We start from the raw sequence: 27,798 nt of genomic DNA, 5'->3' as shown, positions 1-27,798 counted from the left end.
TGTGGGGGGGGGGGCACCATGTTGACCCCCGCGCCCCAAACAAAACAAGAATTGGTCACAAAAAAAGAAAAGAAAGAGGACCTATAATGCTCCTGCACAAATGAAACGCTTTGAAAAGCGAAGTCAGCAGCTGACCCCTCAGTGTGATGCGTAGCCAGCAGACGCTGTTTGGTTACAGGCATTATGCCAAGAACCCAGTGACCCCAAAAGAGCCAAATAACTGCTCAAGCAAATTAAGACAGTTGCAACGGTCAGCTGGAATTCCGGCTTTTCAGCAAAGCTCGTTGTTGAGCTCGGTGTCAGGGAGCACGTTGGGCACAATTCTTATTTTTCTACATTTTCACAGGCAACTGACAGGAATTGAAGATGAAAAAAAGAGACGGAGATGTGTGATAATCATGGCTACTTGTTTTTACTTCTCAAAGTTTAGCAGTCAGTTTAATGTACATTATCAAAAAAGGCCCAACTTTTCACTTCTCCACATTCTCCAGATAACATACAAAAAAGGACAAACCGGGACATTGTAAAGCTGCACATGTTGTACCAGATACAATAATAAAATACGCAATGCTACATTAAGTGGTTAAAAATACAAAGGGGAAAAAGTATATTTGATTTTTTTTTAAAACATCTTTAAAGAATATACATGTTATTTTTTCATTAACTAGCTAAGAATTTTAGTAGAAAGTGCATTCTAGGAAACAAAGAAACGAGGAGGAGAATCATTTGCCAAACTAAAAGACAAAACCGGACAGGTCGGAGACAAACACGCAGCGAGTTCGAGGGAAGTCACCGAAGCAGGAGGAATGTCGCTTTCACTCTGACGGGAGGTCAACAAGGAGCAAAAGGGTGTTTCTTTAAAAAGAGAAAGAAAACATGAATAGGAAATTAGAAGTATGCGCGTACTAAAATGACATGTCCTTTGTTCGCTGTGGTCCCTTCCACACTACCCGCCTCCACCCGGGATTCTCCTCCTTTCCCAACAACATCCGCTCAAAATAAATCACCTCCACCCGTTCTCGTGCAGCCACATCTGCACTCTGTTCCACGATGCATCGTCAGTCCCTCCCTTCCCTGTGCTTCACCCACGCAGCAGTAAAGTGCAGAGAATACACACACATACACACACAAAAAAAGGCTTAAAAAAATAAATAAAAAAAAACAGCAAGCCAAAGATCCATACTGCGAAAAACGCTGAAGCCCAGCGCTGAACCCGAGGGCACAGCATAAGCAAATAAAGTATTAAGACCCTTAGAAATGGCAGGATAATTGCAGGTCTCAAACCGAGAAAAAAAGGGTTTTATCCTAAACTACTGATGCTGAATACCGTTAGACTGTAAGAAAGAGGATCATTTTTCCATTTACTGCTATTCTCCATCTTCGGTATCCCCAAATACACACACATGGTGGGGCACGTTGTGTAAAAGCAGCTTTTGGTAGAAAAGCACTGGGACAACCACACACACACACACACACACACACACACACACGCAGAGAAAATGCACACACACGCAAACGCACACACGGTATCTGTCGGACTGGGTGAAGGGCTACCAACCACGCAACTCATGACCAATACTTGCCAACCCTTTATGCTTACTTTAAACAAATAACATTCACACCATCGGCTATTACATCAATGATGTATGACGTCTGCTTACCTTTACAAGAATTCCAAATATTAGAAGTTGTACGACCACTGCCTTTTATCCTGACTCTTCCTATCATGTGCTAACAACAGTCTATCTACATTAGCTTAAAACGGCACAAATGATCAGAGAATATAAAAAAAAAAAAAAAACGAAAACAAACGAGTCATCCGCCATTATTCTGCGAAGGTAACATTCAACAGGGGTTGACACGCGTTTGTGAAAAAGCAAACCGTTACATTACAACAACTCCCCACACCGGACTGTGGAATATAGGCTGAGAGGAATATGCATAATTGCCTGTTAAGAACGGTGATGAAAGAGGTCCCAGGTGTGTGTATATACTGTGTATATACTGTGTGTGTGTGTCAAATGACCTTTCACATGGTAACCCGTATCATTTCGACAGCAGCGAAGGGGTAGAAGTGGGGTAAATCCTGATGGGGCCACGGGTCTGGCCCCTCACAGTGGCAGTATTTGACAGTCATCCGTTATCTAAAAGCATGGGTTGACCAACAGCTCTGAGGTTGCACTGAACACAGCGAGGGGAGTCTTTGTCTTTTGTCAGCGTGTGCTTGGGGGACGCGCGCAGTCAGACCTCGCGTCGCTTTCGAAAACGCACGACATCGTCGCTTTGTCATATATTGGGCGTCAGGAAATCAAAATGGAAAAAAGCATGATTAAGAAACACTGTACGCACCGGAATGGAAAGCACCGTCTATCCGTTATGTGAATCTCGGACCTTGTTTTGAGTCAACTAACCATTTACAAAGCGTGCGTCCCAACCCCCCCCCACCAACACAAATCGCCCCCTTATGACTTTAGCCCATTGCACTGCTGCGGTTTCCCCTCTAGTCCAAGGTCGAGGCGTTCTGTCAAAGGTCCAGGCAGAACCCGATCCAACATTCATCAAATATTGCTGTGGGGGCGAGCCCCTACCGGTCAATGAGTAGGACAGCTTGAGCATCGCCGTGGGCAGGAAGTGCACGGAAACTCCTGGTCAACTCGAGGAGAATCGCCGAATGGTGGCGATCCTGGACGAGCCCACGCCGCCCCCCCATCAGCAAGGAGACACTTTGCACCCACCAACGTACACATAGAGAACTCGTTTTCCTCAGAAAACATTGACCAGAAGTCTTTTTACTGAGTGTGTGTGTCTGCTTGTCACACACAGGTGTGTGTACGTGTATCTTTACTTATTTTCGGATCACTGCAACCGAGAGACTGAGGCCGGACGACGAGGAGAGGACGACCAAAGGCGCGGTTTGGTGGGGGGCCCGCACAGCTGGAGCCCAGTTCAGTGGTGCTGGGGGGCCCCGGGGCCCTTGTCGGGCGGAGCCATGTGGTGCATGTAGCTGGCGTCTTCATGCCCACAGTGGTTTAAGGGCTCGCTCTTGAACAGGGCCGGGGGTGGGGGGATTTGGGAGACCGGGGGCACCGCCAGGTGGTGGTGGGGGTGTTGCGGCGCGTTTGACAGGTGCTGCTGGGTCGTCGGCGGGTGGGGGTGATGGTGGGAGGGGTTTGAGTGGAGGTGCACGTGGGAGAACGCGTGTCCCGCGGGGCCTCGCGGAGGCAATTGCCCTCCTGTCGGGTTGAGGTCCACGTGCGCCGAGGGGGCGGCGGCGGCGGGACTGGGACCGGAGATGGAGGAAGTGGAGGGGGAGGAGGTGGAGGAGGTGGAGAAGGTGTTGGCGAAGACGCGCACAGGCATGGGCGGGCCGCTGGTCTGCGGGACCACGGGGCTGGTGACCCGGAAGCACTTCTCCTTGTGCGCTTTGAGCATGTTGGAGAAGCGGAAGCGCTGGCCGCACACGTCGCAGGGGTAAGGCTTCTCCCCCGTGTGGGTGCGCCGGTGGCGCTTCATGTTGGGCCGGCTAGTGAAGCTCTTCCCGCAGATCTCACAGATGAAAGGCTTCTCTCCTGCGGAGATTCAGAAAGCATTAGGAGGGAACGTGAAGCAGACGGTAATAGTCGACCAAAAGGAGGCGCACGGTCGTCAAATGAGATGGTTAGAAGATCATTTATCAACAGATTAAATCCTCCCTTCCAAAAAAAAAAAAAACAAGCTTATTTTTCCCTTTCACCATTTCTCCACAAACAGCGACAGTTCTTTCAAAAATGCGAATACGTCGGCAGCTTGAATTGAGGGTTCTTCCCCATCAACCCAGAAGGAAGCCATCCCGATTCACACGTTGCGCAGAGATGCTAAAAATGAACTGGTTGGAACGCTGCTCTCATTACCCTCCCTCCACGGGAGCCACTGAATGTGCCTGCTACCACCCACACAGCCATTATGCACCAAGAGCCTCCACACCAACGGAATATCAAAAGGTGACAGCTAACGTGCTCGTTCTCTGCCACTGTTACAACACACTCTGTCGTGAAAAATCTGCGCTCGGTGGAGCAAACTCTGGGAGTCTGTGTTTAGCCGCCTATTACAGGCCACGGCTGGGTGTGTCTCCTCCTGCACAGGCTTAAATTGGTTGCTAGCGGCGAGCAGAAGAGAGGGCAGTGTAATTACACTTCACAAATAGAACTGGGAGGATCGACGGCGAGCCGAGAAACTGTGGAACAAGAACAGGTTCAGTTCAGTCTGAGAAACAGCAACACGGCGCGGAGGGAAAACAGCGTGTGTGTGCGTGTGTAGTCATTACAAGACCAGATATATATGCAAGGCCCCGCTTTGATGTAGAACACCCCTCTCATTACAAAGCTGGGCGAAGTCTCTCCGCTCTCGCCACTATGTTTGTCTTGGAAACGTCCCGCGCATTCTTCGTTCTTGTAGCTCGTCCAAGAACCGTGTTGTCATCTCAAAGCATTCAGAACCTCAGGTGTCAAAGCACTAAAAACAACACCAGGCAACAAAAAAAATGCAATGCATTTTTATATTATTTTAAGTTGGATGTGATTGAAAAACCACATTTTTGCAGAGACTTTGTCCCAAGTAATTTACTGCGGCACAACTGTGATATCGGAATACTTTTGTTGAGAGAAGGGGAGGACGGGTGTCCGCCTCCGTCGCGTTGAGGCTCGGCTGAGTGCTTTCTGGTTACGTTTCCATTTCAGTCGGTGGAGAATTCAAACACTACAGAATATTTTCCCTGAACCCGTTCTCAAGTTATCTCACTTTATTTTAAAGACTGGAATATTTGGCTACAAAACCGTGAGCGTTTATAACGGGTCTGCCTGTGTGTACTTTGACAGCTGGGCCGTGAGACCACCAGAGCCGCCGGCCTGCCAACTCACATCTGTACCACAGGAACGTTTGTACATGCACAAAAAGCTCAGGACCCAAAACTTGCTTTAAGAACTACAATTACGGCCCGCGGACACGCGGTCACATTCGGTCTGAGATCATGCGTGTGCACGCCGGACATTTCTCACCTGTGTGTGTTTTCATGTGCTCATCAAAATACTGTTTCATGTTGAAGTCTTTGCCACACCACTGGCACATGAACTGCTTGTGTCCGATGTGAATGCTCATGTGGGAGCGCAGCTGATACTTGTATTGGAACCGCTCGTCACAGTTCTACAGCGGAAACAACAAGAGGCGTTCAGGAGACACACACACTCACGCAAATACACGTTCACAATAAAAAGACTTTTCTGCAGTTTCTTGTAAGCAGGTTTTACCCTTTAGTGTTATCTTTGGCCAGTTTAAAACCATCATGTATAATTGACTTTGAATTATATTTGGTGAGTATTAAAATTGATAGTCATGTGATCACTTTTTACATGGACACAAGGAACCAGGTTTTTAGGTATTTCGAAGATAATTTTAATCATAAATTATTTTCCATACGCAGAGACCATGCGGGATAAATGTTAACAAGGCCAAGAAATATATACAATAATATACAAGATATCAAGATAACAAGATATCTCTGAATGGCTAATAAAGGGAGCAGATCTTTACGTTATATAGTCACATGCCAACAATAACCAGCTTATTTGGGTGCATGTAACCACGCTGTATATTTGCACTATGAGGCTTCCTTGGGCAGGTCTTTTCCAAGGTATAATATTCATAACCTGAACGGCACCACCCAGCTAAATAAATATCTGTGGAAAAAAAAGCATAATTTCCATTTGGCATAACCGACTTGTATGACAGGAGAACGACCCATACATCAAATAACTCCTTCAAAAGCATGCGAGGACATTAAAGTGTAGGATGACTTAAAACATTTAATTAGAGCAGCTCCACCCATAAACATATGTTGCCTGTGTGGTTGGACATTAAAAGGCCTCGGGTGGGCGTAAACCATCCCATCTGTCAACTTCCTCTGAATTGAGTGAGAACAGTGATAATATAATAAACTCTTAACAGAATAAACTCACACTAACTCAGTGATAACAGAATAAAACTCATACTCAACTTCACTGAGCAAAAATCCGCTTATAATGACCCACAAAAGGCCTCCAGATGACATGTTGGTTAAATCTCACACATGACATATTTTAGGCTCTGGTTAATTAGTGATCTCTATGCAGTTTGCTATGTATTTTGGGAAGTCACGGACCACACGGCACCGCTGCCTGATCGGCCTTGAGGCTCCTTTGAGAGGCCCGCGAGGCCAATTCATCAAAACCTACAGAGCACTCAATCAGCCAACCAGCAAGAAACCAGCCGAACACGCGTTTGGATAAAAAAAAGTGACGGGTGACAAACATATGCACATACGTGATTATCTTATCGGTTTATGTCGTTTTCATTTTGCATCTTACATCGCATCAATCATCAAGACCGATTCCTCTATGTGTAACGTGTGTAACACGTGTGGCTCGTGACGAGAGAAAACGGCCCCATTCGGCTCTTCAATTGATCTTTGATACCTGCAGTCACTGATAACGAATCATGGACAGACTGTATTTAACCTGAAAAAAGGTCTCGTCAGGGAGATTATGAACCATTGTGACGCAGCGTTTTCTTATCAGTGCAGTTAATGATTCATTTGTCTTTTGATACTGTCCTGTATTTGATCAGAACAGGGCTTGTGCGTCTCACCTCACAACGGAAGGGTTTCTCTCCCGAATGCTGGAGCGAGTGAACTTTTAAAGACATGCTGCGTTTAAACGACTTCCCACATGTCTCGCAGGTAAACGGCATGTCCTTTGTGTGAGCTGGGGAGAGACAGGGGCGAAAGGGAGAGCGAGAGGAAGGGACAGAGGACAGCAATATTGAGATTGCACACACCTGATCAGACGATTAAACCAAGATTCATTAAAGACGAAGTCGCGTGTCAATAAAAGTGATGCTGCACAACAAGGAGTGCGGAAAAAAGACCCCCACTTACCAACCATGTGCTTGCGGACATGAGCCATAGTGTAGAACTTCTTCTCACAGATCTCACAAGAGAACTTCTTTTCTGCGTAGCCGTGCACAATCTTTATGTGCTCGTGCAGTGACCACAGCTTCTTAAAAGACTTGTTGCAGGAGACACACTAAAAAGACACATGGACATAGAAAAAAAACATTAAGGTTGTTGCTGATAAATATCATGAGAACACAAAACATGACAGACAGCGAACGGTTCTCATTTGCCAAACGGTTCCCTTGTGCTCTAGCGCCGTCTGCTGGGGAAGATCATGAGTTTACTTTCCTTGATTCCCTTTGGAGATGCGCAGATTATTAACTGACAAACATGACGATGATACGCCGTTGGAGAAGGACAAAAAACAACAACAACAACAGGGAAATATTTAATGCCAATTTGGCTTGCTGGTGTGATTCCAGGTTAAAAGTCAATGGAAGTTAAAATACATGTTTTATGGAAACAATTCAAAATGGATGTAAAAAAGACTAAGACCATTTATACAGAGAATCAGATTCCAAAGGAAGGCGCATTATTAGAAAATAATTGAGTGGAAGCGTATTTAATTTCTTTTAAATTCATATTTAATAGAGGCACTTCTGCCAGCAATTAGATAGATGCCCGTTTTGCTTTTTTTAAATCAACTTTGCACATTTGCCTTTGTGCAAGTGCACCATTTCTTAGCCGGATCTCATTTTGGACTGACTTTGAAAATAAAGAGCGTTATTATAGGCTCTGTGTTCGGCCTTTGTCTATTTGGAAAATAAATCCTGTTATAATGGAGCCTCCTCTCGCAGACGGCAGGAGAAGCCTCCTCGCGGCATCAAACCCACGAGCGAAGGATTCGTTTCTGTCCGTCCTGTCAAAGAGACTCTCACTCTGTTCTATTATCAGTCACATTCCTTCCGGCAAACGCTCGCTAAGCGCTCTTGTGAGCCTCTCTTTCCTGGAGGTGTGATAGCAGCCTCATTTGTATCCTTATCAGACAGAACATCAGCAGCATATTGTGTTAATGGAACATTAGGAAGCCACTTACGGTTCCAACAGATTTATTTGTCCAGCATTTGGGTTGTTGCATAAAACCCACCGAAGCGCGGTATGAAACGTTGAGTGGCTGTTTCCATACAGCATTTGAATGTATGTGTTAAGCGAATATTTAATAGATCAGATCCAGCCAACATTACTGGAACCAAGCTTTGCATATAGATGCAGTCACTTGCATCATCATTATTAATTCAGATTTTGTTTGTTTGTTTTATTGATTTCCATTTTCTTCAATCCAAGGTTATTAGATGCTTAATGCTTAATTAACAAGGCTTTATTTTACAAGAAAGGGTCTTCATCACGGACCTGATGCCCAGCTTCAAGTTCTTAATACAGGGCTGGTTTATTTTCCCAACGAATTGGTGTGAAACAAGTTTTTAAACTGTACTGAACAAAGTTGAACATTGGATTCCACACTCGTACACAACTCTTTTTATGTGTACTTCACACACCCGACTATGGTCACGGAAACCCACACACCATAAACAAACAAGTTGGACCAGCTATTCGATCCATGGATTCGACTTTGGGATCAACTAGTGAGATTGTCCGATCAGAGGCCGGATCAGGAGTAGAGATATTCCAATGTGCCCTTTTTCATGGCCCTGGCTTGGGACCACGTCAACAATTTGTCATTCATTTTCCTGCGAGGATTTGGAACATCCAAGAGATAAATGGTGTGTTGATATGTCGGGTCAACAGTGATAAACTATATTGTAGAAATGTGTCCACCACCGCTGTATTTATACACCTTATGTGTACTACGTGATCTATTAATCGGTCTATATTGACGGGAGTGAATATTACTAGTACATTTACTGAGTTACTAGTAAATGTCAATGCTACATTAAGCTTCACCGGTTGGTTTCAAAGGATTTGTCTGAGCAGACAAAGGTGAAAAGACTCTTCACAAACTAAACAAAGATGTGAAAATAGTTAAACAAACAAGGGGCTAAATTTGGATATTCAAAGAACTGCTTTAGGTAGTTCCTTAGGTATCAATGTGTTAAATCTCCGTTTCAGTTCTAGAGAACTTATACCAAATTGAACCCACTGATCCTATCAACAAGCAATGTTTATCCAAAAATAAATGTTTAACTCATGTTAGCAGTTTGAGAGGGTCACCAGCTACTAGAATTAGCTTCTGTTTTCAGCGTAAAATATCACAAATAATTAACTGAAAACAAAGCATTAATGACAATAATAAGCAGATAATTGGACTACAGACATTATCAAAGGACACGTCCAACCCCAGAAGTGCACCTCTTCAAACAGTGACCCCGCTCAGGGGATGCGGGACGGGGGTCGCTCTGCTTTACCTGGATGTTCTTCTCGCAGTCGGTCTGTTGGTGTAAGGCCAGCTCACTTTCCAGGACAAACTTTTTGCCGCACTTGTCGCAGATCTGCATCCGCCTGTGGGTGACATTCATGTGCTTCTCCAGATACCAGCGCGTGTTGAACACCCGGGGGCACTTTTCACACGTCAGCATCTCCTTCTCCTCCGCCTCCGCCTTCCCCCCCGTCGCCGTGGAGCCGGCGGAGGACGGGGCCGACCGGGCCGACCGGCGTTTGCGCTTTGCAGGCTCCATGCGCTTCCGCCGGCCCCTGGTGGTCATTCCGGCGGCGGCTTTGCTCAGCGCTGTCCGCAGGCTCTTTCTCAGCGGCTGGCTGGGCGCCGCCGTGCCGCCGTCACCCCGGCGAGCTCTCTTTGACCTCGTTCTTTGACTCTCCATCTCTTCTTCATCCTCTTCATCAAGGCTGTCCTCCTCTTCCTCCTCCTCCTCTTCCTCCTCCTCCTCCTCTTCTTCGTCGTCATCCTCGTCGTCGTTGCTGCCAGCTCTTTCAGAGTCTTCAGCTGTGGTTCCAGTCTTGCTGTCCGCCTTGGACACATGAAGTGTCTGGTTGTTCAGGTTAACCTCGACAATGATCTGCTCGCGCTTGAAGCTCTCCTCCTCCCCATCTTCATCATCATCGTCGTCGTCTTCTTCTTCCTCCTCCTCGTCGTCCTCCTCCTCGTCATCTTCAGTGTCGTCCGAGGTGCGGTTGTTGGCAGCCTGGGACCCGTGCGTCCCCGCCTCCTGCCCCACTACCGCCTCTCTGAAGTACTGCTGATGCTGCTGCGGCGTCACATGTTGGATGGGAATCGGACCAATGTTCTGATCCCCCATGGAGGTCTTGGTTGACATTTTATTGTCCACCAACACAGAATACGGCTTACCACCAACTTCCCGCTTATACAGCTTGCCTGCCAGGTCCAGATCTGGGTTAGGGGAGTGGAAATAGGACTGGGTAACCGAAGCCCTCCGCCCTTCCTCCTGGGACATCCCGCCAAGGATAGGAACAGAAACCTCTTCCCTCAGGCTCTTGCAGGATTTCATGAAGCGAAGAATCAAGGGATGAGTTGGTGGAAATAAAAATTTAAAAAAGGCTTGCTGCTATTGTGCCGAGCTAGACTAGCCTACTCTACCAGGAGGGGCAGGGGACGCCACGCCGATCCCCCACCCTCCTTCGACCGGAGAGACAGGAAGGAGGGGACGAGGCGATTGATATTCAACCAGATTCAAAAACAGCATCCATGCTGTCCCAGGTAGGAAATGCAGTCCAACAGACATATAATCCGTTCCAGGTTTTGCTCCATACGCTTAAAAAAAAATCAAACTTAAAAATCAAAAGGCTTTTTGTCTTTGATGCTGAAAGTTTGGAGCTAATTTCCTCTGAAATGTGTATGCGAGGTGCAGGAAGGTCCCAGATTCACTGCGTCTCAACGCCGCTCCCCTGCAGAGCGCCGGTGTCTTCAAGCTGCAGAGCCGGACATGGAACTGCTGTCGGGACTTCCGCGTGTTGCCCGGAAAGCCATTTACAGTGCATCACCTGTGGGATAAGACAGAAGAAACGGAAGAGGTACAAATGAGACGTTACCATGGGGTCTGAGGTGAAACTGCTGCCATTTTGTCACCGTTTCAACAGCGAGCACCTCATTTGCCCACCAATGTTTCAGTTCCACGTGTAGGAGTCAAAACCACAGCCTTCCAAAACAAATGTGGGTGAATTCCGCTTCGAAAGCTGCGTATTCACATCTTTGCAAAGTGGCTTATTCAGTTGGATTCTGTCCCTGATGGCTACAACCATATTGAGTGGTTATTAATATGTCAAGGCCACAACTGGAACAGCTCACTATGAAACTAAATGCCGAGATGATTTGCTCTCTGGAGTCACATGAAATAATACATCTTCGCATCATAAGGTGATGAAAATGAGTTCAGAGCACATCAACATCGGAACATTTTTGAGAGCTCAGTATGAATCGCAATGGACTATGACTTCATAATATTAAACAATAAATAGCTAAATTCAAAAACATCCCTCAATCATAGTGATGTTTCGTATCTTCACATCTTATCTCATCTTAACAAACACACTAAAAACTCAATCACCGCTGATAAAAGCGAAGACTGTCTTGTCTTTCTTTATGATTGCCTTCCCATCAACTGCGAGACAGCTTGGTGTAACCACAGCTCAGAAGCTCATAAACAACCACAGGAAACTATTTCAACTGTTCAATGAAGCCTGAGCGCCGCACAGTTTGGACCATATGGAAATATTGTCACGTTTCTGCAAGTTAACAATGAAAAAATGAAAAAAACACCATCATAATGTGTGCATATAAATATATTTGAATAAATCTTGCTTTCATGGCATCTGTGCATTGGTTGCTTTTGCGTATATCTGGGCTGGGTGCCGCTGGCTGACAGTTGGTTGACCTCAAACGGCCTCACAACGAGTGTGCATCAGGGCGGTTATCTCAACAGAAAATCTCACTAAGCAACAAAGAAAAACACACATTTATTATCTGGGAGATGGGAAACATCCTCTCTCTCTCTCTCTCTTCACAAATACAGTTTGCTTTATTTCTTTAAACAAAAAGCGCTCCTCTGCTTACAAAGAAAGCATCAATAGGCGTCGCTTCACAAACCCTCGACAACTACTTTGTTCTAGTGGAGAGTAAAAGGAGCAAAAAGGTGAGAAATGAGAGTAGAGCTACACACTAACAGCAAACATTAGAGGCCGTATTATATTTGGAAACTATCCCTTGTTTTCTAAGCGGTGTCTTACTTTTACTGCAGCACTTTTGTTTTATCACAACACTCGCTGATCCAGTGATCACTGTACTTGCTGAAATCATCAGAAACAACATTGCAAGAAGCTTTGCGTATATTTAATCTTATTCTCCAGTCTAATTCATTCGCACTTAATTACTCAATAAAATAATCGTTCTGTTCCTCTCATCGCTTCATCTCACGTGACTGTAAATACGGCAGAATGAAAGTAGCCGGGGAAAATAAAAATCACATTTTCTGAGTCGTTATTAAAGCCAAACGGACGTATCAGTGTTGCGAGTACAAGCGGAAGCCTTTTGTGTAGAATGTGTCTCTCGACAAAGACAAACCTGTCTTCCTGTGCATTTTGACTCTGATCCTTTCTGAGAATTGGAGCACTGCGCTCCGAGAGCTTAAGACCACAACGGGAGGGCGAGCCCTGCGCCGACAGCCTCACATGGCCGTCTTAAACACAGAGCCCAGCAGATTACGCTGCGTCTGGATGACAGGAATAAAAAAAATTGCACAAGAAGCCACTGCCGTAACATGACTTAACATGCACCACCTTCCACACTATTTTTTAAAAAGGCACATGGAGGCCTGAAATGAATGTTTGTTCTGAAAACTCTGAAAATGTATTTTCTTAACAATCCAAGATATTAAAAAGTGATGCATGCTTCGCTGAAAACTGTCCCCAAAAAGCACATGTGCTAATACACAAAACACACAGTGTGGTTATGTAACCCGCAGAGCAAAATCCTTCCACCGGCTTATCATTTTCAATGAGTCATTTTCGAGTTTCACTCGCAGCGAAATAATGCAGTCCTTTGATGTGGGAATCGAACAGAGCGCAGACGTCTCAATACCACCGGTAATTATTCTGCACAATCCCCTCGTTAGTTTAGGATTTCAAACCCATTGAAACTATTGCACCCAGACATCAAAAAGAGAAAAGTGCATAAATGAAGGCCTCGGACAGCCTGTTGGACCTCACCAAAAAGTAGAAAAGACCAATCATCAAAACTGGCCCACAAATCACTCAACAGAAAACCAAACTACATCTTCCCTCAATGGTGCGTCAGAGACACTACGAGAAACCAACCATCTTCTCGCCACAAAGCGAGTTGTATACTAGATATAATGTGGTTTTGAGATATGAATGACACAGGATGGGAGCTTCACTATACGAAATCTCTGATCGAACAACATCGACTCATGCAAGTGTTCACGCATGCGTCTGCGACAGCAAGGCAGCGGGCGAGACTTCTTATGTAGCAGTGCTCCTCAAATACACGCTCCCTCTAAAGTCTAGACTTTAATGAGCTTTCCCGGGCCGCGGCCAGTAGTAAGATCGTGTGAAGGGTTCACATTCCTCACGCTGTCCAAACTCATAAGACCTTAACCGGCTCACTGTGTGCTGCGGTGCGCTCTAGGGGTGCTCCATAAGTATCTGGCCCTCAAGCCCATAATCAGGTCATGGAGTGGTATTCGGCGTTAGTAGTGCTTTCTGGTCTGGTACGAATCATCTGAGGTATGAAAAAGAAAAGTGAGAGATTAGTTTCTCCAATCTCCCCCAAAGGCAAGTTTCCTTAACTTACAGAGAGAGAGAGAGAGAGAGAGAGAATATCCAGAAGTCCACCGAGCTTCACAACTGGAATAGATGTATTCTTAAGAAGGTAATGACAACATAGAAACATGGATCTCGTTTAAAATAGAATTAGGATGAAAAAATAGAAACACAAACGGGAGGATTTGGACCAACAAGCTCACCGTTTCCAACTAATGAGGTTAATAAGTGCAAAACAGAGTAAATCATTTGGAAAAGTAAGTAAGTAAGATATATTTGTGCAACAACTAACGTTACTGTTTGGTTCGGGCTGCATCTTGGTGAGAGGAATCTATTCCGCAACAATACTTTGCAACTTGACATTGCAATGAATACAAAGCAAAGAAACATGTGAAAACCAAAAAGGGCAACACTGTACACCGAGCAGCAGCAACACCGTGCAGGCCTAGCCAACTTGGGCTACTTAGCTAGCTAGCAGTACTCCATGGATACTGACCTGCACAGGGCATACACATGACAAGCTAGCTTAGCCACATTAGCTCAAGATGCAGCCATTAACATTTTTTTTTGTGCAGTCAAATGTCCCTCAACCTCAAAAACAATGCGTTTTAACCTGCGCGAACTGTACAATCTAAATGCTGATGTTTGCTAACATACATTAACTTACAACAGACACTGCATTCACTTTTTCCTTCAACCCCCAAACCGCCCTGATTGGGGCTAACGTTAGTTAGCTTAAAGCTAGCACCAACGTCAGATCGCTATTAACGTTGACATTTGTTTTTGCTACCGCGTTGTAAGCGGCGAGGCGGCTGTCGGAGCAACACAAAGCAAAAGGAAAAGAAGATGTCACGCTTTTGTAATTAGTGTAACGTTATCTTGGACGAGCAAGATGAGAGGCGCCGCTTTCCTAACAAACACCCCCCCCCCACACCCCCTCCGACCGCTGGTCAGACCCGCCGGACTCTTGTCACCGGGCTGGCTGAGCTGGCGGACTACTCTAGTCTGACCAAACGTCTCCTCGAGCCGCGGCCGCCGCACGGCATTCGTTTAGGCGCACATAGGGACGCGTTACGCGGGCGCATTTTGCGGTCGGTTGGCTGGCTTACCTCGTCGAGAGCGACCTCCTCCCCTCCCGCGTTCGTGCAATCAGGAGTTGCACAGATTCGGGCTCGAACGCGCACTTTCCTCGCTCGCGCGGATGTGCATTTAGGACAGAGCAACGCCGGTGATCTTTTTGGGGAGGGGGCAAATGAGTGTGTTTGTTGATGTCTCCGGTCGGCTGCAGAGGTACCTGCGCCCCGGTGTCCTCTGCCTCGCTACGTGGCGCTCCTCCTCGGCATCCAGGCCTGTGCGGACGCGCAGCGGCGGCTGGGTCGAGGTCCGGGACTAGGTTTAGATCTGGGACCAGGTTTAGGTCCGGTACTTGGTTTAGGTCTGGAACTGGCCCTAGGTCCGGGACTAGATTTAGAGCTGGGACCAGGTTTAGGTCTGGGACTAGATTTAGTGCTGCGACCAGGTTTAGGTCTGGGACTACCCATAGGTCCAGAACTAGATTTAGAGCTGCAACCAGTTTTAGGTCTGGGACTAGATTTAGAGCTGCAAACAGGTTTAGGTCTGGGACTAGATTTGGGGCTGGGAACAGGTTTAGGTCTGGGACTAGCCCTAGGTCCAGAACTAGATTTAGACCTCCAACCAGTTTAATGTCTGGGACTAGCCCTATAGGTCCGGGACTAGATTTAGAGCTGGGACCAGGTTTAGGTCTGTGACTAGTTTTAGAGCTGCGACCAGGTTTAGGTCTGGGACTACCCATAGGTCCGGGACTAGATTTACAGCTGGGACCAGGTTTAGGTCTGGGACTAGATTTAGAGCTGGGACCAGGTTTAGGTCTGGGACTAGCCCTAGGTCCAGAACTAGATTTAGAGCTGAAACCAGTTTTAGGTCTGGGGATAGCCCTAGGTCCGGGACTAGATTTAGAGCTGAAACCAGTTTTAGGTCTGGGGATAGCCCTAGGTCCGGGACTAGATTTAGAGCTGGGACCAGTTTTAGGTCTGGGGATAGCCCTAGGTCCGGGACTAGATTTAGAGCTGGGACCAGTTTTAGGTCTGGGGATAGCCCTAGGTCAGGGACTAGATTTAGAGCTGGGACCAGGTTTAGGTGTGGGACTAGCCCTAGGTCCGGGACCAGTTTTGGTCTGGGACTAGATTTAGGTCTGGGCTCAGTATCATGTCCCCTCCAGACCAGACACGCAGCGCGCACACACGTCCGTTAAGTTGATATCTTGATTTATGAAATAATAATGAGGACCCTGGGGACCTATTTGCTCCCTCAATAGAGAAATCCTTCAAGTGTAACAACGTATTCGTTTTTTCTTACCGTCAACACTCTTTAATATCAAACCTCGTCCTCTGGCAACTCACAGGATTACTATCCTTATAACAGTTGGAAGAATGCATAAAAATATTTTCTAAAACAAACATTTCTTCAGTATATCTAAAATAACTAGATTGTTTAATATACAAGTTTTAATTTCTTCCCAGCCATCAACTTTCCAACTATTCTATTGATTTTGAGGACTTACCAGAGCTGTTAAAAGGTGGCAACAATGAACAGTAAAACTTACAGTTCAGGTTTTCTTCATTGCAAAAAACTCAATCATAAATCACCAACGGGCTCAGTTGTATCCCCTGTAGTGATCATGGTTAAACTCAATAAACAATGATGTACAAGCTCCTCCCGAGGCTTTGGACAACAAGTATGACAATTGGGAGGTAGAAAGAATTTTATTAAGCAGAGCCATTTCTGAAATATGGTGCATATGTCGTCTCCACACAAACTAAAGACACAGCAACGAGTATATGCATGAAGCCATATGTACTTCTGGCAAAACAGAACAAAAAGTCAATGAATTGTTAGCACACAGAACAGCGTAATGGCATTTATTCTTCACGATTTATCATCTTATTTTAGGCAAACACAAATGTTTTTCATTGATGTTAAAACACTCTGCTGCCTTCCACACATGCGATGCTCTGAAATAATGTAGCACGGATAAATCTTCTTTAAATGGTCTGCTTTATCATCTCTTTCAAAACAAGTGCTATAGATTACCCTCCACTGCCTTACGCGTCAGCGGACTTTTATATACGTATCCATCGCACCCTCTCACTTTCTCTCCCACCATTCTGTCATCTGCTGAGCCCAGTCCAGAGTTGGTTAGAGAAAAGAGTAAGAGGAATGTGTGTGAAGTTGAGAGTTCTTTATTGAATCCTCAAACCCCTTCCATGGCCCTTGTGATTGCTGCCGACCGCAAGGGTGGGCTGGACATGAGATGTCATCACTGGGGCAACTGGAGCAACGTGCCCTGTCCTGATGGCAGATAAGTGACGTTGCGGGAGCGGGAGAGCTGCAAGGCGATGTCCTCAGCCGCCTCCAGCTTGCGTAGCTCTACCAGACCATCACCAGCAGCCATCAGAGAATTGGCGATGAGCAAGGCAGCCTGGGAATCTCCCTCCGCAGAGATGATGGCCGCCTGCTTCTGTTGCTCTGCCTAAAAGGGTACAAATATTTAGTTCGCTGGCCGTAACCTATGGATGCTGCAGTCACATTTCGTATTGTACAAGTAGTAAGGGGATGATCTGAGAGTTAAAAATGTACCTTTTCGACAACGAAACGGGCCCTCTCAGCCTCCTGCTGGGCAACCTGCTTCATCTCAACAGCCTCGGTGAATTCCTTGCCAAAGGTCAAGTGTGTCTGAAAGAACACAATACAACTGTTAAAGTCAATTTGAAGAGACAACACAAACAAGGTTGCAATATTTGCAAACAGCTTCTTACCAGTGAAACGTCATCCAAGATGAGGCCAAAGGTGTTTGCTCGTTCTGTCAGGTCCTCGCTCACCTGCCGGGAAACAAGCTCTCGCTGGGTGATGAGCTCACCAGCATCAAAACGAGCCTGTGAAAAGAAAAATCGGGAGTCACACTTGGGAGGAGTCTGTTCATCGCGCCCATAACGGGAAACTACACTGCATTTTTTGGGCAATAACTCCTGACTGATACTCACCACTACGGACTTCAAGACCTCTGTGGTGATGGATGGAAGCACCCTCTCGTCATAGTCCTCACCAATACTGGTGAAGATGCGTGGCAACTGGGTGGTCAGCGGCCGGAAGAGGATACGCAACGTGATATTAACATTCTGCAGATCTGTGGAGGGAATAAGTGAACTTACTGCACATATTAACATTTGAAACACTGTTTCTAAGATTAAAACTTTGTGTGTACAGTATGTAATGTTTGCACAACTCATAGACAAATGTAAGCATTCTTTATATAGCTTTGTCATATTGGATAACAATGCATGTTTAGATGCGCATGCTTTTTTCCCATCCTCATTGCATTATTGCATTATATGCCATCAGAGCTCAGAGAGACACAGAACAACATCCCAGCAGTTTAGTAAGTAATCGTTGTACCTTTGCTGCCTGTGATGACGGGAACGTTGCGTGGACGGGAGCGACAATCAAAGATGATGGGTTTCTGAACCCAGGGGATGAGGAAGTGGGTACCTTCACCAACTACAGTGTCCTGCACTCCTCTGAACCTGTCAAAGATAACAGCCTGGTGCCCTGCATCCACTGTAGAAACAAGTATAGTTACTCTTTGCATGTACATGTTTATAGTTCATTGCAGTGTTTTAATAACTTTAGTCAAAGTTCAGATCGTACAAATGTCATAACTGAAGCACTACACATTAGTACAGGACTGTTTTGAGGTTTATCAAAAGAAATACTATTGAAAATATGGTAATCGTTCACTAGAACAATTCATCTGTTAGAACACACTGCAAATACATAGACAGCAACACTGTAAATCATGTTACAAACAAATTAGATGTTTAAGAAAAATATGCTTGATGAACAGATGACAAAATATAAAAATCAGAAATACTCAAATAAGCATTTTGGTTTTGATTAGAAAAATAACAAATATTTCTCCAGCTGCGTTGAACTAGGATTTTTTTTCTTCGATTTCTGATTATTTGGGATCAGAGTAGTGAAGCGTTTCTCTTCATTAACTTGTTTTTTTTTTAATTTAAACTGTTTATTACACCATGTGCCGTGTAAATTGTGGGGTTGTGCCAAATAAACCTCTTGGTTTATCAAGTTGCTGTGGTTTAAACTTGACCATATCCAATTTGATCAAATTTATGCGTCAGTTAAATGTGGTGATTCTATTCAACTAGTTTTACATTTTATAACAACTGGAATGACAATCACTCAGTCAGTTAATACTCGCCAGTAAAGTGAACGCGTAGTAAACTGGGACAGGTTGAGAATAACCCGATTGGTTTATTTAAGAGTCCCATCAACAAACAAGTTACTCACCATTGAAAAGAGCAGAGTTTGCAACACCTCCACCAATGGCGAGGGCCAGCCCCAATTTCCCGATTGACTCGAACAGCTTGGCCATGACAGCAATCCCACTAGTAGTGGATATAAGAAAGATTAGTACACTTAGAAGACTTCAGATACAGGTGCCTATGAAGCGAATATGAATCCTCGTCCATCCAGTAATAGTTCCCCATGGCCTTTAAGCTGTGGTTGTTAGCTGATTTAGCTCCCTAGCTAACATGAACCGGTCACCTAACGTTAGCTAGCTAGCTAGCTGCGTGCTGAGCTGCAAATGTGGACTGAGACATAACAAACAAAGCCGAACCAGATCAGCAGGATGTATTCAGAGTCCAGGAAATGTGCTACATGACATAGCATTTCAAACCGATTAAAATTAAAGTGCGTGTCGGCAAACGTGCGCACGTTACATGTCGGGATATGTAACGTTAAAGGGGCTGATCTCATGCGCGCCTTACTCAATACTATCACTTCATATGACGTTACATATGTATAAGGTTTAACAAAACCTCTCCAATCTGCTTTCTATTCATCGTGATAAACACACTTTCTATACAATTCAGCGTTCTTAATGTGACCATCATCAACACACTGGCTGGACTCACCTCAGTTTTGTTCAGATGCGTGTGACCTCCACCGGACACGACGTATAACGCATGAAATATCTGATCGACAGCGCATGCGCGAAGCTCGTAGTAACGTAGCCTCTGATTGGACAAGAGACGGACTTCTTCTTCTATCCCTTTGTGTATTTGATCGGCTTTCATGTAATCAGCCGTTACTGCCACCTATTAAACACATATTTGTTTTAAGGCAGTTTATCTGAAAAATACAACACACGGGAATATAGACTACAACTATACTAAATACTATGTCCACGATAATTGATTCGTTGTGTATAGTTAAATTGATCTGGCATAGAGTTCATAGAATTTCAACTGTTTAAACAGTTACAAGGCCTGCTCGTTGTAAGCAGCGAGTCGCCCCTTTGTCGCCCCCTCGCGGGGACACCACACATCACACAGCGTGTAGTTTCGCTTTCCCCCATAGTCATAGTAAAGTGTGACGGGTTTGAGGCAAGAGCGAGAAACCGCCGTGAAACAGTTGTAAGGTCTGTAAACGTTACAAATCTTAAAGATGTAAAGATGTTTTAAATCAGACGGTGGCGTCGGGTGCAATCACGAGATCCGTCGATGGTGCGACAGGCGCATCACTGCGATCTCTCTGATTTCTCTCCACTTCCTTGACAAGCAGCTCTGCGGATGTGGCTGCTCGGCTCGCTTCTACATATTGTTTTGTGACATTCTGAGGCAAGAAGCACTCAATATTTTGCTGAATTGTTGCAGGGGGAGGCTGTAATTGAGAGCAAAATAGTCTCGGATTCAACATGACATGGTTACTTTGCTGGGACCCACATTTATTGTGTTTGTGTGGTCAAAGCAACCAGTAGTTAGTTAAAAAAAAAGCCCATGTGGCTTTTAGAGCAATTTTTAGCGCAGCTTTTAGAGCAGTTAGCGTCACAATCTGAAAAATATTCCCACTAGTTTCAGATTTATATTCAAAAATTGTACCTTAGCTAACAGATGGCAATACGTGTGTTTTTACAATACAGATCAATTGTGTAATAGTTGTGGCATTACATTGATCAGATCATCAGATCATATTCGGCAAAAGCTGGCATCATCTTAGTCTGTAAATTTGCCAAAGAAAAAGCTGTAGACTGCAGAGGGATCTGAGACGTCTTAATATGTTTGAGATTATTATTTGCACACCGTTTCAACTTGTTTCTCACTATGTCACCCTGAAATGGACATTTCCGAGTTATGTTGATGTAGTGCCCTAGTTGCCCCAATAGAGGGTGCTACCTTATCAACCATGTCTCCCTTCCTATTTGCAAGGGTGGGGTCTGTGAATGGTAGGCCAAGGATTTTTCCATCCACTGCTTTGTAAAGCATTTTGGTGTTTCAGCCTTTTTTTTCATCGTCCTGTTAAGGTTCACGTTCACCACAGTCTGAATTGTTTGGCGTGCCTGTCTTGCTTGTTCTTCACGGAAGTGTTTTTTCTTCTCCCAGCAGATGGCAGAGTCGGGCAGGACTGTGAGGGTGAGTGGTCTGCCCTCTCACATCGAGGATGACAGGCTGAAAGACAAGCTATTCATCCACTTTCTAAGAGCCAGGAACGGAGGAGGGGAAATAAACTCTGTCACCATTGTAAAGGCAACGCCCGTCTCTGCCCTCATCACCTTTGACGACAGCAGAGGTCAGTAGGGGTCAGGGTGTGCGCATGTCTGTGCATATGAAGTGTAGGGCAGGTGGCTTTTTAATTGATTCCATTGCATAGACATGCTGGTGTGGGAATACTATCAACTGTATTCTACCATCTACACCCCTCCCCCTTTTTCAGAATACAATAGCCAATGCTTTATTAACTTTTCTCCAAAGACCCCAAAATGTCATTGTGGAAATGAGTAACATTATTCACTATGTCAGCTGTGACAAGTGATTTACACTGAGCCGGAATTTTGTGATGCAAGTCAGTGGAGTAGCCAAAGGTAAAGGGCTTAGGGAGGATGCTTTACAGGCTGAGGTTGATTTCTGTCTGGGGATCCCTCTCACACAGTGGCACAGAGAGTTATTCAACACAGACAACACACTCTGGAAGTGGATGAAAAGAAGTATAAAATCCTTGTAACTGAACACCAAGAAAGAATGGACCCAGACAAGGTAAACTTAGGCAGACCTTTGGAAAATATATCAACAAATTCTGAATAGACTGTTAAATGTTAAAAATGTCTGTCTCTCTTCTGCCATTATCACAGGTCATCTTAAACTTATCAGCAACTGTTGACCACAGCCAGCTTCCTGGAGGAGCGATGGCGATGACACACCTTCATAAGAGCCACCCGGATATCGAGATAAGCTACGGCGTTACTGAGGAAGTGTGCACATTAAACGGTGCCTATTCCAAAGTCCAGGCTGCTCTGGCACAGCTATTAGGTCTTCCCAAAGGCCCCAAATCAGCCGGCCACAAAGAATCGAGTCAACCTGCCACCAGTGGATCAAAGTCGGTCCAGGCGGCGCTGGAGCCTCATATTCCGGAGTGTCGGAGCAGGAAACATAATAAGCAACGGGAGCAACGAGAGAAAGTTCACCTCGGCAGGCATTGTGATGACTACAACTCCGGCTCACACAGAGACACGACACCTGGCGCTTACGTTTTGGAAGATACGACGGAGGGTGCAGCTCGGCAGCTTCCTGTGCATCCTCCTGCATCGGAGGAGGACTTCTCACTAATTGTGGATGCAGACATGTTTCAGTATACCCAGAAACACTGCAGGGAGGAATACGAGCATATCCTCAGTAAGTATGGCGTTGATGCCGTGGATATGACAAATGAAGGGGTGACTACTCTGTACTTGCAGGTAGCAACAGGGGCGGGGGAAGATGGCCGGGATCAGGAGTGCCTGAGGTTGGCAAGAAAGGCAATAAGTTGGCTTTACGAGGAGAACGAGACCAAGATCCGTCGAGACCAGCTGCCTAAGAGCATCCTGTCCCTCAGGGGGGGGCAGCAAAGGGTGATGGACACCTTAAGTGTCAGATTCCCGAAGCTTCTTTTGAACGAAGACGACAGGAATATTTACATAATTGGGAGCAGCTGTGATGTGTCTGAGGCGAAGCAGCTACTTCTACTGGACCCGAGCACGACGAGTGGCAAAAAAGAGGATGTTGCCAGTCTTCTTAGATATCCTCCACCTGATTCTGGTTCATCAACTCACGCTCATGAGTGGAAAGTTCCCCTCACCTTTGCAGCTTTGTCCTCCATTGCAGATTTGCAAGGTGACACGACAGATCAGCAGTTCAGGTCAGAGGAGGATGAGAGGAGGGCTGAAGGAGCCAGAAAGTATAAACTAGCTGCTCGATTTAAGGATTCAGGACTTGCTGCACTGGGCAGTCGACCAACTGACTTCTCCTTACGAGGATTCTCGTCTCCCCTTCGACAAACAGGCCCTGGGCCGATTCTAGGTCACGATGTACTGTCAGAAACAGCGGGGACGTCCTATGAAAGTGTCTCCAGAGCGTTGGCCCAAAACACCGGAGGGGACATCTTGTTCAAGAGTGGATATGCTTTGCCTTCAAATGCTTCGTTGCAGAATAAAACCTCCTCGCAAGGTCATTTAATTGATACTCGACTGAAAAGTTTGCCATCTACCATTAGCACAACGCAGTCCAGTGCGTCAGGAAGTGCTTTACCTCCACCTGCCGGATCTGGATCCACCTTGAAGCGAGCCAGCAGTTTCTCGGGAACACCTCTGCAGAAGGCCCAAGTTGTGAGTCAAAAGAGTCAAGACGACTCCGCTAGGTCGACGGTCAAAGCCAGGGGCCGGTCCGCCAGCTTCGGTAACCAAGCGGGGAAGGACAAACGGGAAGTCTGCCATGCAGAGGTGACACTTTCCGGTGTGATGTGGGAGCACATAAAAGAAGCCTACAGCTCCCGAGTGGACGACCTGACTTCTGATGTCCAGATGAAAGAAAGGTGCTCAGAGGGTAGTTTTGATGTGACGCTCACCTTAAGAGGGGCGACCTCATCCAGAGTGAACCCATGTCAGCTAGGTCTGCAGAAGCTGGCGGACTCTGTTGGGGTAGACTTCTCCGTGCACGAGCTGCGCCTGTCAGAGCTGGGTGTCACTGACGCAGAGGATGAAACCCTTCAGGCCTGTTGTGCTGAGGTCCGTGGCAGGTTCAAGAAAGTCACAATGCAGTTTTCAAAGAAGAGCTTATATCTTAGGGGCCCGCAGGCGTTGTGTTCTCAGGTGGGTGCCTCACTGCGGGAGGTATTTTCTGGGGATCTGGTCCAAGTACCTGAACAACAGGACCTCTGTGGCCCTTCTACCTCAAAATGGAGTCCATCCACGTTTTTGCCAGAGAACGAGGACCAAAGTAGTCTGCACTGTTGGAGTAACCCTCAGGTGATGCTAGGGGGCCAAACAAGCAAAGCCCATAGGATGGATAGTGGCCAGGAAAGGAGACAAAGCCAGAGAAGTGACTTCCGTGAGACAGAGCTTGTGAATGGCTCTATTAACCAACTGTTGGCGAGGAAAAACCCTGTCTTTAAAGAGAGAGTGAAAGTTGTAGAACCAGAGGAGATGAAGGGTTTGGTCAGCCACAGTAAAACAGGAATGGGTACTGTGAGACATGTGAATGACGTCATGTTAACGACAACCAACAGTGATAAAGACACAGCTCTTCCCAAGAAGGAGATACCTATAGACTCTGGCCACAAGGAAAGCACGCAGCAAAGACATGCTGGGATGCAAGACACACGAGAGGAGTCTAGTTTAGGTGCTGCGGTGCTGGGGAGCATCTGCGTGTGCTGTGAGATTGAGGCCGTGACGATAAAGACAAAGTGTGGAGCTACCATGTGCTCAACGTGCCGCGACACTCTACACATCCCCTGCAGAGTTTGTCAGGAGGCCGAGGCGACGACACGGGGCATCAAGGGCCAAATGAGCTACTCCAAACTAAACATCACTGTACCAGGTCACAAAAAAGACTCTGCCATCAAGATCACTTACTGCATTCCAGATGGTATCCAAGGGGTGAGCGGCTTATTTTACACACATTCTCACTGATAACTGTTATAGATGATACGTGCAAGCTACAAATATACTGTTTAGTGTCGCAGTTGGCACATATGAGACGTCAACAAGCATTAAGCGGAAACAATTATGATTCATAGGGTACTTCCTATTGTGCGTAGGCAGTTACCATTCTGCATGAATGCCGTGTGCCAAAATGCCACATGAAGCTTTAATATCCAGACTTTGCTCTTCGCTCACACAAGAGGAAGTCTAAAGAGCGTCTTTACTCTGTTGTACCAGGAAAATCACCCGTCTCCAGGAGAAGCATTTCAAGGAGGGGTGTTTGAAGCCTTTCTTCCAGACAGCGAGAGGACGAGGACGCTGCTACCAAGGCTGGAAGAAGCATTTAGGCAGGGGCTCATCTTCACCGTGATTGGTGTAGACACGGGGGCCAGGGCCTCGTGGGACGGCATCCCACACAAGACCACCCTACACGGAGGCAAGTCAGGGTGAGTGAGTCCAGCGTGAACGTCTAACCAAGCTGTGAAGTCAGAGGTCCCATTGGTCCATGTATCTGAGATGAGCAGGCTTCTTTTTGTTTCCCACAGGAACGGCTACCCAGATTCCACTTACTTGACTCGCTTGTCCGATGTCTTGACCGCCAACGGGATTGGAGAAGCAGCAGCCAAGTCTTAAGATAAAAGCAATGTGAGCAGTTTTATAATTCAAAAAAGTGATTGGAGACAATTGCGCTGTGGTGATTAAGATCAGCTTTTATTATTCCGAGAATTGTTACAGCTCACATTGCAGTGATTGTGGATTTCCCAACGTCATAACCTGCCTCACTGTTGCTTTTTTCAAGATTGATGACATTTTTTCAAAATGTGTTCTTGACTGAACCCCTTGTCTTAAAGATTTCAATTACCATTCCTGAACATGTTCTTAGTGTTATTTGGAAAAAGATAAATGCACGGTACTGTGTATTTACCTTTTTCTATTTTTTAGGATCTTGTTGTTCAGGAAGAAATCACTGAAAAATTGGGGAAGTTACTTTATATTTGTAAAGATTTTCCTGAATGGGCACCGAAATAAAAGAGTACATCTTCTGACATTTTTGTTATGCTTTTTTTATTAGTCCTGGAAAACATGTAAGGCATATGGTAACATTACACACTGAAGCATTACAAGCTCTAGAGGCCATGTGGCCAACATGGCACCACGCAGTAAACCCAGAGTCAAGCACAGAAGCAGCATCAATTCAAAGGGTTCAAAAAACAAAGTGGAGATGAGAAGAGCATTTGCAACCAGGAAAAAAACCCACCAACACAAGGAAGGACAGAGAGAGGAGAACTCGCTTAGAAATCAACCACGCCTTGTAGAAAATTGCCGGTGGTGACTGAATGCTAACAGGTGTGCTATGTGGGACAGATGTGAAGTGAGTTTCTGAAGCCTTCCCAGTTAAGTTGTATCATCATGAATGAACCAGCTGACCATGCGAGTCCCCATTCTGAGGGTGAGGACATGGAGTCAGGTGGCACAGGAGGGATGCGGGGGGGCAGTGGATCGGCTTCAGTTGGCAACTTGATACGACTCGAAGGGCGTTCTCCACCCTCACACGACGCCACTACACGACTACTGAACGGCCCCCGGAAAGGGACGGTGTGAACTGTACATAAACACGTGCCTCGTTTTCTGCTCGACCAAACGTCCGTCCTAGTACAGTGGACGCGACGAGCCCAGCCAGGCTGTACTTCCGCAGCTTCGCTGCAATGTTGCTGCGATGGAGGAATGACTGCTACGGTGACAATAGCTGCAGACCGGCGTGGTTGTTTGGGTTCTCAGCGTGGGGAGGAGTGAACGCTGCGGCTCTGAACATGGAATTAACCCACCGTCAGAGCCTCACCCTTTGACTGGGAGTACTAAGCTTACATAGACCGTGGAGGGCGTTACAGTTTGCGCAGTGAACTGCGGTGAAACGGAATGATGTTGTATATGTAGTGGAGTAGTTTCTCGGGTGAAGAAACCCGTTTTTTGGAATGACCTGAGAAACCATACAAAAAAACAAAAGAAATTCACCTCAAAGCTAAACGGTGGGTGCCTGTAAGGAACTTCAGCTGTACAAGCCGAGACGGACGGAAGAGTAGCGCTATTGGAAATACTACACTCATTGCCTTGGTGTGTTTTTTTCAAGCCTAAAACTACGAGTGTTAATTCATTATATCAAATCTAAAACTGCAAATGTTCAGAAAATGAATCACTTTGTTTTTTCTTTGAAACACTGTTTTTCTCCCGTGCATCTCTGAGTTGCTAGGTACTTTTGCATAAGTGTTTCTGGAATAACTGGGAAACATCACAATGCAGATTCCCAGTGGCGGAAGTGCCCAGGCGGCCGCCACCCGCCCAACTGATCGAGACCATTCCAAAGGCATCGTAGCTCAAAGGAGCCAAAGGGACAGCGATTATAATAGTTTTTTCACATGCCATTGAATGCATGCAGTTTCAAATTCCAGATGTTAAACTAATGTTTATTTGCTATGATTATGTAAGGAGAAAGAAGGGGGCGACTTTTGGAGAGAATTTTGGACTGTGAATGTTGCACCGTCCACAGGAAAAGAGGAACGTCTCCAATGGTCCTTGAGTGAACTGGGATCAGATGCAAAGAGGGAATGTTGTGTCTGCGGCAGGAAAGAGCTGAGCTATCATCAGCCAATAAGCTGGGTTTTTGTGCAGCTGTGTTTCAGTATTGGCATCCCTGTACAGCTGCGTGAAAACATCTGCTTCCTCACTTGCTACACAAGCCGCTTGGAAACAAACGGAAATGGAGCAGAAATCCAGAGAGGAATACCATGGAGCTTTGCAGTTGGAAAAAAATTGCAGATATCAGGGAATCTATTTTCTTTTGGTGGAGTTTTGAACCTTAAATGCACCATATCCAGTCCCTTTTCACTGTGATACTAATATTATGGTTGTAAACACTTCAACCTGTTGTGGTCGACATGACGTGAGAGCTGGTAAAACACAGTGAAAAGGATATAAATACGGGGGAAGGTGCCTCGGATTGAGGTAAACTGTGTGCAAGGAGAGAGGCACAGTGCAGGCTGATGCTATAGTACGACTGCAACCAATCCAAAACTACAAA

General features: G+C 45.9%; 3 protein-coding genes across 7 annotated transcripts; 1 reads left to right on the top strand and 2 right to left on the bottom strand.

Moving 5' to 3' along the window:
• Positions 1-390: 390 nt before the first annotated feature.
• znf652 (zinc finger protein 652) lies at positions 391-15,036 on the bottom strand. Of its 2 annotated transcripts, XM_078083577.1 has the most exons (7): positions 14,782-14,924; positions 13,517-13,631; positions 9,328-10,879; positions 6,947-7,094; positions 6,658-6,773; positions 5,034-5,178; positions 391-3,569 (listed from the first exon to the last, which is right to left on the bottom strand). In XM_078083577.1, the coding sequence occupies exons 3-7, from the start codon at positions 10,384-10,386 to the stop codon at positions 2,947-2,949; spliced, it is 2,091 nt and encodes a 696-aa protein (XP_077939703.1). In that variant the 5' UTR covers positions 10,387-10,879; positions 13,517-13,631; positions 14,782-14,924; the 3' UTR covers positions 391-2,946. The 2 variants fall into 2 exon arrangements, with proteins under 2 accessions (XP_077939703.1, XP_040047948.2); XM_040192014.2 differs by lacking the exon at positions 13,517-13,631 and having other exon boundaries at positions 14,782-15,036.
• A 1,400-nt stretch (positions 15,037-16,436) lies between these two features.
• Positions 16,437-19,853, bottom strand: phb (prohibitin). The gene is made up of 7 exons (XM_040192031.2): positions 19,687-19,853; positions 19,058-19,155; positions 18,146-18,307; positions 17,734-17,876; positions 17,509-17,625; positions 17,330-17,425; positions 16,437-17,222 (listed from the first exon to the last, which is right to left on the bottom strand). The coding sequence occupies exons 2-7, from the start codon at positions 19,140-19,142 to the stop codon at positions 17,010-17,012; spliced, it is 816 nt and encodes a 271-aa protein (XP_040047965.1). The 5' UTR covers positions 19,143-19,155; positions 19,687-19,853; the 3' UTR covers positions 16,437-17,009.
• LOC120828433 (uncharacterized) lies at positions 19,847-25,768 on the top strand. 4 transcript variants are annotated; one of them, XM_078083564.1, is made up of 6 exons: positions 19,847-20,391; positions 21,157-21,340; positions 21,701-21,804; positions 21,900-24,677; positions 24,960-25,168; positions 25,268-25,768. In XM_078083564.1, exons 2-6 carry the CDS (start codon positions 21,157-21,159, stop codon positions 25,353-25,355), a joined length of 3,363 nt encoding a protein of 1,120 aa, XP_077939690.1. In that variant the 5' UTR covers positions 19,847-20,391; the 3' UTR covers positions 25,356-25,768. The 4 variants fall into 4 exon arrangements, with proteins under 4 accessions (XP_077939690.1, XP_077939688.1, XP_040047933.2 ...); XM_078083562.1 differs by having other exon boundaries at positions 20,074-20,192; XM_040191999.2 differs by having other exon boundaries at positions 20,080-20,192; positions 24,960-25,158.
• The last annotated feature ends 2,030 nt before the right edge of the window (positions 25,769-27,798 follow it).

This window comes from Gasterosteus aculeatus, chromosome 11 (genome assembly GCF_964276395.1).
Source record: "Gasterosteus aculeatus chromosome 11, fGasAcu3.hap1.1, whole genome shotgun sequence".
NCBI classification, from domain to species: domain Eukaryota; kingdom Metazoa; phylum Chordata; class Actinopteri; order Perciformes; family Gasterosteidae; genus Gasterosteus; species Gasterosteus aculeatus.
The sequence above is the reverse complement of the archived record's forward strand: the minus strand, read 5'-3'. Positions and strand labels throughout refer to the sequence as shown.